The sequence below is a fragment of the Gopherus evgoodei genome, chromosome 2, assembly GCF_007399415.2.
Source record: "Gopherus evgoodei ecotype Sinaloan lineage chromosome 2, rGopEvg1_v1.p, whole genome shotgun sequence".
Lineage (NCBI taxonomy): Eukaryota > Metazoa > Chordata > Testudines > Testudinidae > Gopherus > Gopherus evgoodei.
This window is the reverse complement of record NC_044323.1, coordinates 295,669,200-295,686,671: the sequence shown is the minus strand read 5'-3', so window position 1 is coordinate 295,686,671 and position 17,472 is coordinate 295,669,200. Positions and strand designations below refer to the sequence as shown.

Genomic DNA, 17,472 nt, shown 5'->3' with positions numbered 1-17,472 from the left:
GACCCGGTCACTGATACAAGTGATCTGGATCACTTGGTGAACCGGGTGCAAGCAAACAATAGGTGTTTCAATACGGCCAAATGTAAAGTCAGAAATCTAGAAGCGAAGACTGCCGGCCATAGGTACAGGCTGGGGGACTCTCTCCTGGGAAGCGGTGACGCTGAATCAGATTTGGCGGTGGGGGTGGATAAGCAGCTAAACGTGACCTCCCAGTGTGACGCTGTGGCCAAAGAGGCTAATGGGACCCCGGGAGTATACATCGTAAGCTTGAGTAAGAGCAGAGGTTATTTTCCCTCTGCATGTGGCACTCATGCGACCGCTGCTGGAGTCCTGGGTCCAGTTCTGGTGCCCACAATACAAGAAGGATCTTGATAAATTGGAGAGGGGGCAGAGAAGAGGCAGAGAATGACGGAAGGGTTAGAAAACCTGCCTATGGGGAATAGACTTCGGGAGCGCAATCTCTGTACCTTAGCAAAGAGCAGGTGGAGGGGTGACCTGATCGTTCTAGGAGTACCTGCGTGGGGAACAAATCTTTAGTAACAGGCTCTTCGATTGAGCAGAGGAAGGTCTAACACGATCCAGTGGCTGGAGGTTGAAGCTGGACAGATTCAGGCTGGAAAGAAAATGAGGTGTAACGTTTTTAATGGTGAGTGTAATTAACCACTGGAACAATCTCCCCAGGGTCCTGGGGGATTCTCTATCACTGGCAATTTTTAAATCAAGATTGTTTTTTTCCCCAACAGCTCTACCCTAGGAATGATTTGGGGGCAGGACTCTGGCTTGTGTTACACAGGCGGTCACACGGGATGGTCACACTGATCCCGTCTTGCCTTGGTGGTAATTGTGCCTCGCGAGTAGCCCGTGGCTGTGTTGCCCGTGTCCTGGTGAAGCTGATGTCAGATGCCTGGTGGGCTGCTTGGGGAGGGTACCCCAGCATTGTAGAAAGTCATGAAGCTGCCCCCATCTGAGAGTTGCATCTCTGTCTGCAGATTCTGGGGTGAGCAGGAAACCCCCCCCGAGGCAGGCCCAGCCTTCGTGCTGTCACGTGGCCGGATGGTTTGTCCTGCTAGGAATCCAGATCTGCGTTCAGATTTCCATGTCCCCCAGATCTGCCCAGTTGGAGCCGGCTGAAGCTGGGTGCCTGGATTAGGCCCTTCCCAGGAGCCACTGGACTGGAGCAGCCGCTGTCCCCCGGAGCGTGGGCACATATGTGCAGATGAGATGTGGAAGGCAGTGGAGGGTCCTGCCTGAGTTCTACTCGGTCATCTCTGGGCATCGTGGTCTCTCCAGCCCAGCCCTGCCCAGCTTGGGAGCAGCATGGCCTTGTGCATTCACCCTAGGACAGAGGTGGGCAAACTACGGCCTATGGGCCACATCCAGCCCAAGGGACCGTCCTGCTTGGCCCCCGAGCTCCTGGCCAGGGAGGCTACCCCTAGCCCCTCCCCTGCTGTCCCCCTTCCCCGCAGCCACGTCACTGTGCAGGCAGCACTTTGGGCAGCAGGGTTGCTTGCTCCTGCTGAGCAGCGCGGCGGTGTGTCTGGCTCCGGCTGGGTGGCACGGCTCCCAGACATGCTGCTCTGAGTGGCATGGTAAAGGAGCCAGAGAGTCTCTGGGGACAGTCAGGGGACAGGGAGCAGGGGGGTGGTTGGATGGGGGTGGAAGTTCTGGGGCGTGGTCTGGGGGGTTGGATAGGCACGGGGCCCCAGGGGGGCTGACAAGGGGCAGGGGTGTGGATAGGGGTCAGAGCAGTCAGGAGACTGGGAGCAGGGGGGTTGGATAGGGGGTGGGGTCCAGGGGGCAGTTAGGGGAGGGGGGTCCTGGGCAGGGGTGGTCAGGGGACAAGGAGCAGTGGAGGTTGGATGGGTCAGGGGTTCTGAGGGGGCCAGTCAGGGGGTGGGAAGTGGGAGGGGTCAGATAGAGGGCAGGGGACAGGCTGTTTGGGGAGGCACAGCCTTCCCTACCTGGCCCTCCATACAGTTTTGCAACCCCAATGTGGCCCTCAGGCCAAAAAGTTTGCCCACCTCTGCCCTAGGACCAGCTGTCAGTGGGACACCACAGCAATGCCCACGATGGATCCTGTCCTGCCAGGAGGCAGCTCAGGAGAAGCAGGAGCAGAGAGAGTCCTGCAGGAACTCTCCACATCCCAGCCGGAGAGGCCCAATGGCAGCAGTCCAGGTAGGTAAGTAAAGGCAGCGGAGATGGTTCCCCGCTGGGTAAGGACCAGAGTCGATGGCATCCGTGTCTTCCTCCTGCAGAGCAGAACAGCCCGTCGGGATGCCCTGCTTGCTGCCAGCTGGCTCCGTGGGCGGAGGGGTGCCCCCCATCCCGGACACTCAGCTCTGCATGGAACATTGCATGCTGGGATTTGTAGTCTCCAGGGTCCACACCATTGCATACCCACACACAGCTCTGCCTGCTGGTCCCGGTTTCGAGAGGCGCTGTTAAGCCTGTCTATCCTGGCTCCTGAAGAGACAGGGCTGTCGAGAGGCCATGGGGCTGCCCGGCCCCCCCTGCTGGAGCCCATCACAGGGAGTCGTAGCGGGTCAGGGCCATGCTTCCGGGCACGGGGCCCTGGCTGTACAATGCTGGGTGCACGATGTCTCCTGGATGGCTCACCCACACGTCATACACGCTCTTGTTGGGGGGCATGCCCTGCACCATGTGGTCCAGGTCCACCGAGAGGCTGGGCAGTTGAGGGCCCTGCTGCCTAGGGGCCACCGAGGGGCCCGGCCTCAGGTCCCAGTACACCGGGCTGACATAGCTGGGGGGTCTGTAGCTGTAGTAAGGCAGGCCCGGCACGGAGGGGAAGGCGAAGAATGGGGGGCCGCTTGGAGGAGCCACAACGTTGGGGGCCACGCACTTGGTGTAGGAGGTGGGGAGCTGCTCCCAGCATGGCCCGGGGACCAACGTGGGCGACGGAGCCGGGGTGCAGCCTCCAGAGCCGTCGGAGTCCGAGCTGGAACTGCTGCTCTCGCGGGCAGCCAGTAGCCGGGGGCGCTTGGCCGGAGTGCGGGAGCCTCGCGCCTGCTTTGACCGCCGGCTACCAGGTTCCTTCTCATCGGACGACAAGGAGCTGAGGGTGGAGATGCTGCTGGAGGAGGAGGAGAAAGACCGCGGTGCAGCCAGAGTGCCCGGGGGTCGCCAGGGCAGCGACGGGGGCCCGGAGGAGACGCGGAAGATGGGGACTGGGCCCCACAGGTCCATGCTGATGGGAAGGGAGTCTCCCACTGGCTGGCTAGGTGGGGGCTGTATGGGCTGGGGCTGGCCCCCGGCCTCCCGGGGCTTCCCGGACAGACCCACCTCCTGGAAGTCACTCAGGAGGGAGTCGATGGTGAAGGAGCTGCTCGGCCTCGCCGCCTCGCTGAGCTGGTAGCCGCTCTCCTCGTTGTCGGAGTTGGCATTGGTGGAGGGGGCCCTGGTGCCCTGCGGCTGGTGCTGTGGCCCCTGGCAGCCATAGGGCCAGCCGTGCAGGATGAAGGGGGCCAGGTCGCTGGCGAAGGAGGCCGCCTCCTGCCGGGAGATGGCCGTGTTCTGCAGCTTCAGGGCGTCCGGGGGGATCTGGCTCACGTCCACTGTCCAGAAATTCCCTTTGGCCTTGGGCTTCGCAGGATCCTTCAGCAGCTGCCAGGGGGAAAGCGAGACGGGCACAGTGCAGGGATCGGTCTGCAGGGGACCCACGGAGCAACCCTGAGTGTGGAGAGGCCCCAATCCCAACCCCAGGAGTTTGGGAAGTCGGGAAAGAGCTTTCCTGTGTGTCAGGCCTGACCGATTTGCCCCTCAGAGCCTAGCGCCCCTGCCAGGCTGACCCTGCCCCCTCACTGCCTCATCCTTAGCCATGGGCTCTCCCCCAGCCCCATAAGCCCTGTCCTGGGCCCTGACAGTCCATCACCTATCCCCAAAGCTGGCTCCTTACTCCCCCAGCCCCCGATACCATCCCCCTACTCTGGGACCCAGCCCCCCCCAACACATCATATCTCCAGAGGCCGTTCTCTCCCCCAGCCCTGCCCCATTCCCCTCACTTCACCCCTGCGCTCACCTTGGAGAAGCAGCGGTTGGAGGACAGGTTGTGGCGGATGGAGTCCTTCCAGCCCTGGTAGCCCGCCGTGAAGAAGGGGAAGAGGGCGCCGATCTCCTGGATGATCTGAAACCAGAGACAGGCGGTGAGAGCCCCTGGCCATGGGCGGAGTGAGACTGCTCCGTTCAATGTGCCTCAGGCTGTCCCAGCCTGGACTGCAGGGCTGCTGGCTTTGGCGCCACCTCACTGGGACCCGTGTGGGACACAGCACTTGTGCCACACACGGAACAGGGAGCCAGGTGGGCACCTCAGATTGCAGTGGCACAAAGTGGGGAGGCTCCTGTCTCCTCCCTCCTGGGGCCTTGTGCGCAACTCACTGAGTGCTGGGGGCTGCATCTGGCACTCGGCTGGCTCAGAGTCCTAGATTCAAAGGCCAGAAGGGACCAGTGTGACCATCCATGCTGACCCCCTGTGCAGCACGGGCCAGAGCCCTCCCCCAAGTCCTTCCCAGAGCAGAGCTGTTAGAAACGCAGCCCGTTATTCGATGTGTGCTCCCCGTGTAGGTACTGGGATGAAGCCACCCCTTAACCTTCTCTTTGTTAAGCTAAATAGATCAAGCTCCTAGAATGTATCCCTACAAGGCAGGTTTTCTAATCGTGGAATCACTCCCATATCTCCTCTCTGACCCCTCTCCAATTTATCCCCATCCGTCTTGAACTGTGGCACCAGAACTGGGCCCTGGACCCCAGCAGCGCTCGCACCGGGGCCACATGCAGGTAAAATAACCTCTCTGCTCCCCCTCGAGGTTTCCCTGTTTCTGCGTCCAAGGATCCCATTCATTCTCTTGGCCACAGTGTCACACTGGGAGCTCACATTCCGCTGATTGTCCACCATCACCCCCACAACGTTAGGTTTCTTCCAGTCTTCTGGAGCCTCCCCATTGTACCAAGATTTATTGAAAATCAACAGTAATGGTCAAGCCAGTTCTTTTAAAACTCTTGGATGTAAGTTATCCAGACCAGTTGATTTAAAAATATCTAACATTAGTAGCTGCTGGTTATCATCCTTCTGAGAGACTAATGGAATGAATGGAGTGTTATCATCATCATATGATGAGATGCCATCATCTAGGTATTTTTCCCCAAATACAGAACAATTATTTATTGAACTCTTCTGCCTTTTCTGCATTATGATTAATAATTCTACATTTCCAGTTAGTACTGGACCAATACTATTGTGAGGATTCTTTTTATTCCTAATATACTTCGAAAACTACTTCTTATTCTTAACTCTGCTGGCCTTAGACGCCTCCTTGTGTTTCTTTGCCTCCCTTATCAATTTTCTACAATTCCTAACGTCTCATTTATATTCATTACTATCAACTTCCCCTTTCTTCCATTTGTTATACATTATTTTTTAATTTTGTATAGCTGCCTTCACTTCTCCTCTGAACCAGATCAGTGTTTTAACCAATACAGTCCTCCTTGATTATGGCTTTTTTGGGCATCTGACAAAGTGTTCTTAAACAATTCCCAGTTATCATTCAGAGTTTTCTTGTGTCATCTTTCACACCTGTACAAAGCAGGCTGGTGACACATCATCTCTCTCTCTCTCCCCCCCACACCCACCCCCTGCATTCCTCCAGCACAGGTGAGACTGAGGGTACAAGGTGCCAGGCAGGGAATTGTCAGGCCCCTGATGGTCATGGAGTGGAGCAGATTGCAGCTGCCTGCATCTTTAAGGAGGCATTGTAGCCTGTCAGGAAGCAAGTCTGGGGCACAGGGCATGGTGCAGAGAGGAGGATTTAATCCCTTCGAGGATAGCCAGTATGTTGGTCCTGTCTGGCTCCTGCTGGATCATGACTGTGGTCATTGGGTGGCGTGTGTATGAGACCCGAATGTGGAGGGGCGCATCCCTGTTCCAAGCAGGCCAGGGGACACGCTGCGCAGCCACCCCCCTAACCAGCACTAACTAGCCCTCAGCAGGGGCCAAGGACTGAATAGGCCTCAGAGAGGGAGCTTCCCTTTCCCACAAGGTGGTAAAGGCTGGTGCTAGGGCACCCCCAGGTCTGTTCTGCCCCTGGGTGCACAGCTGTCCCCAGGGCCTCCTCCCTAACCCGCCCTTCTTCTGTGTGAGCTCAGCTCGCCCACCTGCTCCCAGGGAACCCACAGCACCAGGAGCGTAGGTTACGTGGGAGCAGGGCCGGTAATGCCCATCGCCCGTCCCTGCCCTGGCAGAGTGCCTGAGCTGCACAAGCACAGAAGCCCCTGCAGCACCCAGGAACCTGAGTGGGGGGCTGGGATTACTCAACGTGGCAAGCTGTTGGGGACTACCTGATGCCTCCTGCTGGCTTCCGGGGCAAAGACTGGCCGGAACAGCACCCCAGGGCCAGGCCACTCGCTGGCAGCAGCCCCCAAAACAGCCCATAGAGCCCACACTGGGCTCCAGGGAGAGTCTCCCCTGGCTCTGCCCTGCCATTCCAGGGGAGCTGAAAGCCACCCCCCCCCCATATGCTGTCCTGATACCTCCTCTGCCCGGATCTCAAAGCCCCCAGCCCCCACTATTAACCCCTGCAGCACCCACAGTGCTCTGGGGCCCATGGGGCAGGGCAGCTGGGGCACCAAGGGATGAAGGGGTCCCAGCAGAGCTGAGCATGTGGGTACAATCTGGTCCCTAACGCCCCCCTGCCCGATGCAGAGCTGATCTGGGTGGAGCTGATTGGCTGACTCGTCCAGGCCCCGCCCCCTCCCAGGTTGCCCTGGCGGTATGGGCAAGCACCGCTAGCTGGGGGCAAATGCCCAAGGGGGGAAGAGGGTCCCTTAGGGTGAGTGGAGTGGGGTCTAGTGGCTAGAGCAGAGCATTCGGAACCAGGCACCTGGATTCTGTTCCCACTGGCTGGGGGACCTCAGACTGGCCCCGAGCCTCAGTTTCCCCAGGCTGTGATACTGACTGGCCTTGTACTCCGTGTTTGTAAAGCGCTCTGCGCTTCTGGGCTTTAAACAGTCGCTGGCTGCCGGCAGCTCGGCCCGACGCTGGCCCAGGCAGCGCTAAAGCCATTGTGATCCCGTAGCCCCTGGCCTGGGGGTCGGGCGAGCTCTGCATCCCGACGTGCTAATCCCCCCGTGTCTGTGCAAACTCCCAGGTCACCTGACCCCCGAGGAATCCTCCTCCCCGCTGCTCCTAATCTCCTTCCCCGGCCGACCCCTGACCCGCGGCTTATTTACACCATATACAGTAGGCGCGGGCTGAATGGAGCCAAACCCTCCCCCCACGGGGGGCTGTCGCCTGCCCCCCTCCCCGATCGTGCCCAGCTCGGCCCCAGAGCAGGGCTGCGGGCCCGGGGAAGGGGCAGTGCCCCGGGTATCCCCCTCGCCCACCATTGATCCTGGGGCTGCCCCAGAGCCGTGCAAGGCTGGGGGGCGGGAAGCCCTGTACCAACGGGAGCCCAGCGGCAGCCCCCCCGCGGCTCTGGGCTGCCCGGCTCTCCGAGGGGCGCCGGGGGGGCGGGGGACCGGAGCAGGGCTGCGGGCCCGGGGGAGGGGCAGAGCCCCGGGTATCCCCCTCGCCCACCATTGATCCTGGGGCTGCCCCAGAGAAGTGCAAGGCTGGGGGGGGAGCCCTGTACCAACGGGAGCCCAGCGGCCGCCCCCACGGCTCTGGGCTGCCCGGCTCTCCGAGGGGCGCCGGGGACCGGAGCAGGCATGCGGGCCCGGAGGAGGGGCAGTGCCCCAGACATCCCCCTCGCCCACCATTGATCCTGGGGCTGCCCCAGAGAAGTGCAAGGCTGGGGGGGGGAGCCCTGTACCAATGGGAGCCCAGCGGCCGCCCCCACGGCGCTGGGCTGCCCGGCTCTCCGAGGGGCGCCGGGGACCGGAGCAGGCATGCGGGCCCGGAGGAGGGGCAGTGCCCCAGACATCCCCCTCGCCCACCATTGATCCTGGGGCTGCCCCAGAGAAGTGCAAGGCTCGGGGGGGAGGCCCTGTACCAACGGGAGCCCAGCGCCCCCCCATCCCCCGGCTCTGGGCTGCCCGGCTCTCCGAGGGGCGCCGGGGGGGCGGGAGACCGGAGCAGGGGACCTGGGAGATGCGCATGGCCTGGGAGATGCAGGAGTCAGACTAGACGGTCCCATAGTTCCCCCCCTCCGGCCCCGAGCCTGTGGGACCGGACACCACAGGGGAAATCAAGGCAGGACTCCTGGATCCCTGCCCTGCCCGTACCTGGGACAGCTTCAGCTTCCTGCCGGGCGAGGCCTGGATCACCAGGGCGATCATGGCCAGGTAGGTGTAGGGCGGCTTGCGGTGCCGGCTGTAGCGCTTCTTCTTCGCCGTCCTGCCCGGGTCTCGGGGCTCCTCGCCCGGCCCCGCTCCATCCCCAGCGCCGGGGCTTCCCCTCTCCCTGGCACAGCCCTGGGGCGCGTCCCCCGGGGGGGTCGGGCAGCCCCCTGTCTCCGCGCCGCTCTGCCCGGGGGCTGCCTCTCCCGACGGCCGGGACATGGCCCGGGCGCTGCTGCTCCGGGGCCCGGCCCCGCTGAAGGTGAAGGGCAGCCCCGGGCCAGGAGGGGCTGGGGGCGGGCTCAGGTGGGAGGCAGCCGCTGTCCTGCTCCAGCTCAAGCCTTTCTCATGCTGATCCGCATCCCTGCCCCACTGGGGAGCCAGACTGCTGGCACCAGGGGCCGGGCCGCCCCGCCGACAATTAGCAGCTTTCTGTTAAGCTGGGTGCCTGGGAGGAGGCTAAAGGCTGGTGGAGGAGAGACCCCGGGCTCAACCCCAGCTAGGGGCTGGAGGGGAGAACCTGCGGCCTCACAGCCGCGCTACAGGACCCCACCAGCCCGCAGGGGCCAGGCCCTCGGGGGGCTCTGGCAGCCCGTGGTACAGCCGAGTCCGAAACATCTGCCAGGCCGCCCTGGCGGGGGTCAATGCCTGACACCCATGGGCACCTGGCCGGGGGAAGACCTGAGCACGGGGTTCAGGATCTGGCCCCTTCTCCCCTCCCCCCCAGACCCAGGGCAGGGTCACTCCCCACACTGGACCTGCAGGGCTTGGGCCAGAGAGCTGGAGCCTTGCCCACTTCCCAGGAAAGCTGAGTGCCCAGCCCCGAGCAGCCCCATGACTCCAATCCACAGGGGAGGCTTTGCCCCCCAGCGCCCCTAGCAAAGGCCCCAGCAAGGGGCCCTGTCGGCAGCAGATTGTGCTGCCAGGTGGGTGGATTGACAGGGAGATGCAAGGCCCCGGGCCATGCAGTGGCTGTGGATGCTCAGGGTGGGTTTCCAGCTGAGTTTGCCAGGCCGGGGCCCTGCGACTCTCTGGGACTTGCCTGGGTGACAGCGAGCGACTGTGGGCCATGAGGGTGGGGCACCCACCAACAGCCCCAGACCTGGCACAGGAACGGCCCAACAAGCATCTCCGGCCTGGCTGGGAGACCACCGAGGAACCTCCAGCCTGCTGCCGGGCGTGGCACCGGGGACTCAGGAGGGGACGCGCCCCACTCTTGGGCCTTGCTTTCCTGGGCTGGCTGTGATAGGGCGGGTTACCCCTGTCTGGAGTTTACAAAGTCCAGGCACAGTCCCAGAGTCCTGCCCTGGGGCTGGGCCATATAACCAGGAAAAGGAGAGGCTAGACCCGATGTGAGAGGGACATTGTGCCTGCTGCCGAGGGTGCCCAGATGTCCCCATTTTATGGGCACCTTTCCAATATTCAGGGCTGTGTCTTATATAGGCACCAGTTCTCCCCCCGCCCCCATCCTGAGTTTTCACACATGCCGTCTGGCCAGGCTCTCGGGTTAAGTCTACACTGCAATTTGCAGCCCAATCCCTGCAAGCCCGAGCCAGTGGCCCCAGCCTCTGAGACTCGGTGCTGTGGGTTTTCACTGCAGTGTGGAGGTACCCGCAGAGCCCTGGCTGTGCTGACTGGAGGCTCGGTTCCTCGGGCGCTGTGGTGTGGGGACCTGGGTGCAGGCTCAGTAGGGAGGCACTGTGGTGCAGGGAGTGGGACGGGCTCAGCAGGGGGCGCTGTGGTGTGGGGAGCTGGGCGGGACCTCAGGGGGCACTGTGGTGCGGGGCAGGGGCTCAGCAGGGGGCACTGTAGTGCAGGGAGCAGGGCAGGGGCTCAGCAGGGGGCACTGTAGTGCGGGGAGCGGGGCAGGGGCTCAGCAGGGGGCGCTGTGGTGTGGGGAGCGGGGCAGAGGCTCAGCAGGGGGTGCTGTGGTGTGGGGAGCGGGGCAGGGGCTCAGCTGAGGGCGCTGTGGTGTGGGGAGCGGGGCAGGGGCTCAGCAGGGGGCACTGTGTTGTGGGGAGCGGGGCAGGGGCCCAGCAGGAGGCACTGTGGTGCGGGGAGCAGGGCAGGGGCCCAGCAGGAGGCACTGTGGTGCGGGGAGCAGGGCGGGGGCCCAGCAGGGGGCACTGTGGTGTGGGGAGCAGGGCTGGGGCTCAGCAGGGGGCGCTGTGGTGCGGGGCGGTGGCCCAGCAGGAGGCACTGTGGTGCGGGGAGCAGGGCAGGGGCTCAGCAGGGGGCGCTGTCCCTGGCAGTCGGTGCCAGTCCTAGTGTGTTAGTGGTGCGAAGCTCTACGCCCCTGCAGGCCATGGAGCAGGGCTCCTGGGGGGTTCATGCCCTGCTGCTGGCTCTGAACAGCTAGGGGAGAAGCAGGGGGCGCTGTCCCTGGCAGTCGGTGCCAATCCCAGTGTCCTAGTGTGTTAGTGGTGCGAAGCTCTACGCTCCTGCAGGCCATGGAGCAGGGCTCCTGGCGGGTTCATGCCCTGCTGCTGGCTCTGAACAGCTAGGGGAGAAGCACGGGGCGCTGTCCCTGGCAGTCGGTGCCAATCCCAGTGTCCTAGTGTGTTAGTGGTGCGAAGCTCTACGCCCCTGCAGGCCATGGAGCAGGGCTCCTGGCGGGTTCATGCCCTGCTGCTGGCTCTGAACAGCTAGGGGAGAAGCAGGGGCCGGGGGGGGCTCCTCAGGCCCCGGCCGTTTCCGGCGTTTCCCGCTGGCTGTGCCCTGCTGTCAGCAGCCCTCCGGTCCCTGGCTGCTTGTGTCGCTGTTTGTTTCAGGGCCTCCGAATACTTTAATGTTGCTGACCAGCCGCAGTGCAGAGCCCTCCACTGGCACGTGGCCATCGCTTGTAACCACCCAGCTCCTTCTGACTGTGCCAGTGACAGGACTGACACATGCCGGCCGGCCACACATGGTGCTTTCACGGGGGGCTCTGCCTGGGTGTCCCTTCCCCCTCTGTAGCCTGTCTGCAATGATCTGTCCCCACCCAGAGGGCTAGGGGTGGGTTTGGGATGAATCCAGCCTGGGGCGTAGGGAGCTTTGGGTGCCCCCACCCAGAGGAGGGTGGAGATCGGCACTGGTAAATCAGAACTCCCTTTGGTCCCAGACATGGAGCCTTATGGGCTGGCATGTGTCATGTTCCCAGTATCTGCCTAGGGACATGCACAGATCCTCCTCCCCCCCCCCCGCCAGCTTTCCCACTGCTAAGAAATTTGGCTGGGGTGGGAGCTGACTCCCTGTGGCTGGCAGTATGCCTGGTGCTGTGCCAGGGCTGGCCATGGGGAGCTCATGGGGCGGGATGCACTGGGGCTGAAGAGGGAAGAGCTGAAGTTACGATGAGGTGGAAGGGGTGAGTGAGGGTGGGGGCTGGCCCAGGAGCCGAGGTTGGGGGCTGGGAGATGGCAGGGTGAGCTGGCCAGGGCAGGGCTGGGTGAGGAAACACACATGCTTTTCACATTGTCACCCCAGTCCCCCAAACCTGTGCTGCTGGGGGTGAACCTCAGCTGGTGGGATGGGACAGGCGAAGCTCCGAGGGGGCTGGTTTGCACCCGCTGGGCTGTGGCCAGGACGTGCATTGGTTCCCCTGGGGGTTATAGGGACTTGCTGGCTGGCCAGTCGGTGGCTCTGACCTAGCACAGGCTCTCCATCCCGCCCTGCTCCGTGTCCTCTGCCTGCCACCTCCTTCGTGCCCCCAGTGCTGCTACGAGCCACAGCCTCTCTGGTGTGCTCACCAGTCTGTCTGCCAGGCTCCCAGCCCAGCCCTCGGGCAGCGAGTGCCTGACCCAGTGCCCAGGAGATCTCGCCTCCAGCCTAAATCCACTGTCATCAAATTCCTCCCCTCCCCGGCTCTCCCCAGCCAAGCCCACTGGTTCCCATCCCCCCATGGCACACAGGGTGCAGGCCTGTGCTCCCCATTTCTGGCTGCTCCCCCCTTGCCCTTTTGACCCCAGAGCTGGGATTGGTGCATTTGTCACCTCCCCTCCAGGGCTGCTCCCCCCCAGAGGTGTCTGCATCCATCTCCCTGCTGCCAGGCCAGGCCGGAGCTCCCTTTGTTGGGCTGGTGATTGAGCTCAGCGGGGCCTCCCCAGACCCATTGTTGTGCGAGATCAGGGGGACGGGGCAGGAGCTGGGACAGGCTTGTTGATGTGGCCGCTTGACTTGGCCAGCGCCAGGCCAGCCCATCGCCCTGGGGAGGAGGGATGTGGATTTCCCTCTGTGGTGTCCCTCAGCCCTGGCTCCATGCTCCGGGCTGGGGGTAGGGGGTGGAACAGTGCCAGCCGCAGGCAGGCCCAGAGCAAAGAGGGTCTGTGCAGGCTTCACAACCAGCTCTGCGGGTGCCCCTCAATCATGACCTGCAGCCCCCCAGGTAGCCCAGCCCTGGGCTCCCCACCCCCAGCTCTGACGATGCCCCTCAATCTCGATCTGCAGCTGCTGCCGCTGTCCCAGCCCTGGGCTCCCCACCCCCACACGCTCTGCTGGCTCCCCGCAATCCTGACGCACAGCCCCCACTACTGCTCCGAGCCTGCCCCCCACAAGGGTGGGGAGAATAGGGGAGGTTTTTAAAAAGGGGAAAATTAAAACAGCAGAGGGGGAGGGGGTAGTGGGGGCAGTATCTGAGTCTTCAGAGAAGCCCGCAGAGTGCAAACCTGGGCCTGTGGGTGGGGCTCATCTGTGTGTGTGTGTGTGGGGGGGTGTTTGTGTGGGGTGTGTGTGTGCAGGGCTGGCTCCAGGCCCCAGTGCGCCAAGCGCGTGCTTGGGGCGGCATGCCGCGGGGGACACTCTGCCAGTTGCTGGGAGGGCGGCAGGCGGCTCCGGTGGACCTTCCGCAGGCGTCCCTGCGGAGGGTCCGCCGATCCTGTCCCTGCGGAGGGTCCGCCGATCCTGCGGCTCCGGTGGAGCATCCACAGGCACGCCTGCGGGAGGTCCACCAGAGACGCGGGGCTGGCGGACCCTCTGCAGGGTCGCCTGCGGGAGATCCACTGGAGCCGTGGGACCGGTGAAAGGCAGAGCGCCTCCCGCGGCGTGCCACTGTGCTTGGGGCAGCGAAATGGCTAGAGCCGGCCCTGTGCGTGTGGCTGTGTCGGGGGGGGGGAGGGGGCAGTGGAAGAATTTGTTGCTAATTCTTACATCTGGCATTTTCTGAAAGGCCCAGCTCCTGGAGTCAGGGGAGTGGGTGAGACGTGCAGCTTCACTTGACAAATAAAAGGAAGGGCCCAGCTCTCCCGGTTTGGGGGGAAAGGCTGGAAACTGCAACCCCGAAGGCCCAGTGACCAAGAGGCAAGTGAAGATCCAGCCTGGATTAGTGTGAAAATCACAGAGTCTCTAAGCCAAACGTGTCATTTTGGGGGTGGAGGTGGGGAGTGATGTGATTTTTGACCACAGGTGTGAGTGATACTCTGTGTGTGTGTGTGTGTGTGTGTGTGTGTGTGTGTGTGTGTGTGTGTGTGTGTGTGTGTGTGTGTGTGTGTTGGTCCGTCAGTGCACAGACGTGGCCAGGTGTTGGGGGACCGTTCCCGTAGGTGCAGGGCCCTTGCTCTGGGGATGGGGGTGCATGCCAGAGCCCAGGGCGTTGCTCTTTTCAGGGTGCCCCTGGCTCCCATCCCATGCGTCAGCCTCCCTAAGGAGACACACAGCGACCTCTAGTGGTGCAATGATGTATTGGTCCCTGTTTTCCTCTGGCCTAGGGGCAGAGTGAGCCCAGCCAGTGCCAGGCTCTCCTCACCCCATGGAACTGGCCCTTTCCCCCAGTGGGGACAGCTGGGCTGAGCCAAGGGGTGCTGCACCCCTGGGGGGGCTCCTGCACCATCTCAGAAAGCATCCCGTGGCATGCCCCCCCGAGCAGGCCAGCCGACTGCCGTCACGCACGCTGTTCTGGCTGGCGCAGCCTGGCATTCCTCAGGCAGTCTATGGCCCCGATTCCCCCTGCCCGGCTCGTCCCCACTGATAGACACATCACTCGGACACTGGTGTTCTCTGTAGCCCCTGTCCCCCCTGGGGGACCTGTCCCAGGCTGCCGGCCCCAGCCAGGGGTCTCTCCCAGCCCCAGCAGCTCTGAGCTCCTCCCTGGCCCCACAGATTGGTGCCCCCCTCGTTCCACAGCTCCCCTCTTCTCCTTCCCATGTTGCTCAGGCAGACGGTACCTGGGCTGTCATCTGGGCCCTGCTTTTTATCTGGTGCCCTGCAGCCCAGCTCGGATGAGCAAAGGTGAGCTGTGCTGTGGCACACCAGGCTCCCAGCACGTAGGTGCTGCCCGTCCCCACTCCTGAGCGGCCCTGGGGCTGCGAGCTCCCTGTGGCTGAGCTGCAGGCAGATCACAAGGGGCTAGTGATGGGCCATTGAGTTTCTCCACAAAGCTTGGCCTCTTCTTCATGACGTCTCCCTTTCGCAGGGAGCCCTGGGGCCTCCCCTCAGTTATGGCCTCGGGCCGAAGTGCCTCTCGCCAGCGCTCCCTGGAATGGGATCGGGGTGGCCTGGAACCACTCTGAGGCTGCCGAGCCAGCCTGGCCCCTCTGTGCTCCTTTGCCACCACTGCCCTGGCTCTTCTGTCCAGCTGCCTCTGCCGGGCAGCCTGGAACAGCTTCTCCTGTGCTGCTGCTTTGGCATCTCTGCGGGATCGTCTCTCAAAGGTCTCCACTATCCTCTGGATACGGCTCTCGGCCTGCAGCTTGGAAGCTGCAGCCTCTGCAGCAGAGCAGGTGCCAGGCCGAGACTCGCTGGCGTGGCCTCCCCTCCGCTGGCCTGGTTCGCAGCCTGGGCCACGTCTCTGGCGCTCACAGAAGAGGCAGGAGTATGTGCCCTGCGAGACGGTCGCTGCATTCAGCTCCTCATGGCCAAGGCTCCTTGCCACAGGCTAAGGCAGAGAGAGGGGGTCACGCAGTGCAGTGAGTGGGCATAGCTGGGTCCCACCCCCAGGGCATCAGGTGCTGGGGGAGGAAATCACTCCAGTTGCCAGCAACTGGCTCATTGCCATTCAGGAACCAACCAGTGGTCCACCTAATCTGGGGTTGCACCCCCACCCCTCTCTGGACCGGGACAAACCATGGTCCATCTCGTCTGCCTCTATCCCCCTGGACTGGGACAGACCATGGTCCATCTCATCTGCCCCCCTGGACCGGACAGACCACAGTTCATCTCTTCTGCACCCTCCCGGACCGGGACAGACCATGGTCCATCTCACCTAGGGGCCCCTCTGGACCAGTACAGACCACGGTCCATCCTACCCCCTGCCATAGCTGGACAGCCCAATAGCTCATCAACCCTGGGATCCTGTCTCCCATGCCAGATGCTCTGTCCAAGCTGGACATTTGCCAGGTACATTTAACTGCAACACTGCCATGGAAGGACATGTCTTCCTGACTCCAGCTGCTGATCCACCCTGGAGCCTGAGGCCTGATAGCTCTTGTTGTGCCCACTGGCTCAGCCACAGGAATGACTAATCCTTTTCCCAACCCTAGAAATTGGAGCAGGATGGAGAGACCTAGCAGGTCATCTGGGATGTTGGCTCCCAAATGGTGGCCCGCAGGGCACTGCCAGCAGCCCACGGAGAGCGGCTGGTCACACTTGCATGGAGGCAAACGCTGTGGCCCGCTCCGTCTCCCAGCGCGAGCTCCCCATCCCCAGCAGTGGGGCTCCCACCCCCTAAGCCATCCATTCTTACCAAGCCCCGGGGGGGAGGGGGTTACACAGGGCTCAGTCCTGCACAACGTGCTCCATTTTCACCCCTTGCAGTCAAGGGTGGGTTCCCAGTGAGGGGGGAGCAGGGCCCTCTGCTGCGTAATAAAAGGGGTGCCAGGGACTGCCTCCTCCCTGATTGACCGTGCACCCTCATTCCTTGCCGGTGAGCCAGGCTTGCTAGCCTGACTCCCGTTCCACCTCTGGCTGAGTGTCGGGACACAGATGGGCAGTGGTGTCTGGTGCCAGTTCTCACCCCCTCATCCCTGAAAATCCCCCGCTCTCCTGTGGGGGGCGCTGTACCTGGCTTGCCATACCCCTGTGCACTGGCCAAGGGGATTCGCTCCGAGGAGGAAGCCCAGCACGTCTGGCGATGGGCAGCGCTGATGGAAGCAGCTAGTCCTTGCCTCAGAGGCTGGGCTGGTCCCTCCAGAGTCTCCAGGTCTTTGTCTCCAGGCTGGTTTTCAATGGCCCAGGCAATGGGGCTCGAGGCTGCTCCCCACACGTAGCCCCCCGTTCTGCCGTGCCGGCTAATGCAGATCAGAACTATTGCACTGTGCAGGGGCCTCTATCTCCCCCTTCCCTCGCTGTTCAGCCTCCAAACCATCCCTTTGCCCCCAGCCCCTCCTTACCTGGCGGTGCGGGGCGTTTCCTGCTTCCGATTTCCCTCTCCCGCTGCCCCGGGGTGCTCTGGGCTCTGCAGGCTGCTTGAGGCTCCCTTGGTCCCTGTCCCACTCCACCCTCCTCCAGGTCCCGCCCTCTTTCTGATCCAGGTTCCTGTAGCTATCACAGGCATAGAACCAGCTTGGGGCAACTGGGCTTGGGGCCCTGTGGGTCTCTGGCCCCGCACAAAGCGAAGGCTCCTCGGCCGTGGATTGCGCCAGCCATTTCTGGACCTCGGAGAGCCTCTGGTGGAGCTGCCTCTGCGAGGGTGCTGCTGACCTCGCCCTCCTGCTGGGGGCGCTCTCCTCTTCCCGTGGGGCCCAGCTGTTCTCGTAGGGGGCCTCCTCCCCAGGCCAGGCCTGCAGGCTCTGGTTAAACCGCTGGCAGGCCGTACAGCTCTGGAGATGAGCAATCATGCAGTGCGGGAGTATTCGGGGCGGCCTGCCTGCCTCCAGGCAAGGTCTGCTGCACCCCCTCTCGTGGGGAGGCTTTTCCCACCCCGGCCCTGCTGCCGTCCCGTCCCCTGGCTGGAACGGCCCATGGCTCCGATCGCAGGCGGCAGGGTCGGGGGCGGCTCCAGAACTGGGCAGCCGCTGGAGGCCTCCCCCACTGTCCCTCCTCCTGTTCCTCTGTCTGGTGTGACTCTGTCTGTGCCCCCCACTCTGGTCCTGGGGGGCCAAACTGCCCTGCTGGGCTCCTCTCTGCCGCTCTCTGCCTGTGCCACTGTGGGCCCGGCCCCTGCTGGCAGCCTCCAGCCCTGGCTCATCACCCAGGAGCTCCTCATTCTCGTAGGTACTGGAGTCACCCCTGGCAGGGCAGGGCGGCGCGGGGGCCTCTTCGCAAGCTTTGAGCTTCTCG

General features: G+C 63.1%; 1 protein-coding gene across 1 annotated transcript; it reads right to left on the bottom strand.

The window, feature by feature from the left end:
• Positions 1-2,523: 2,523 nt before the first annotated feature.
• Positions 2,524-8,508, bottom strand: LOC115645081 (forkhead activin signal transducer 3-like). The gene is made up of 3 exons (XM_030549483.1): positions 8,233-8,508; positions 4,037-4,141; positions 2,524-3,621 (listed from the first exon to the last, which is right to left on the bottom strand). Exons 1-3 carry the CDS (start codon positions 8,506-8,508, stop codon positions 2,524-2,526), a joined length of 1,479 nt encoding a protein of 492 aa, XP_030405343.1.
• Positions 8,509-17,472: the final 8,964 nt, after the last annotated feature.

What these genes read in the sequence shown, in the direction of transcription:
- LOC115645081 (XM_030549483.1), bottom strand. Translation starts at nt 8,508, where the DNA reads ATGTCCCGGCCGTCGGGAGAGGCAGCCCCCGGGCAGAGCGGCGCGGAG. An exon ending in GGAAGCTGAAGCTGTCCCAG is followed by an intron (nt 4,142 to 8,232) that starts GTACGGGCAGGG and finishes CTCTGGTTTCAG; the next exon opens with ATCATCCAGGAGATCGGCGC. An exon ending in CCAACCGCTGCTTCTCCAAG is followed by an intron (nt 3,622 to 4,036) that starts GTGAGCGCAGGG and finishes TCCCCCTGGCAG; the next exon opens with CTGCTGAAGGATCCTGCGAA.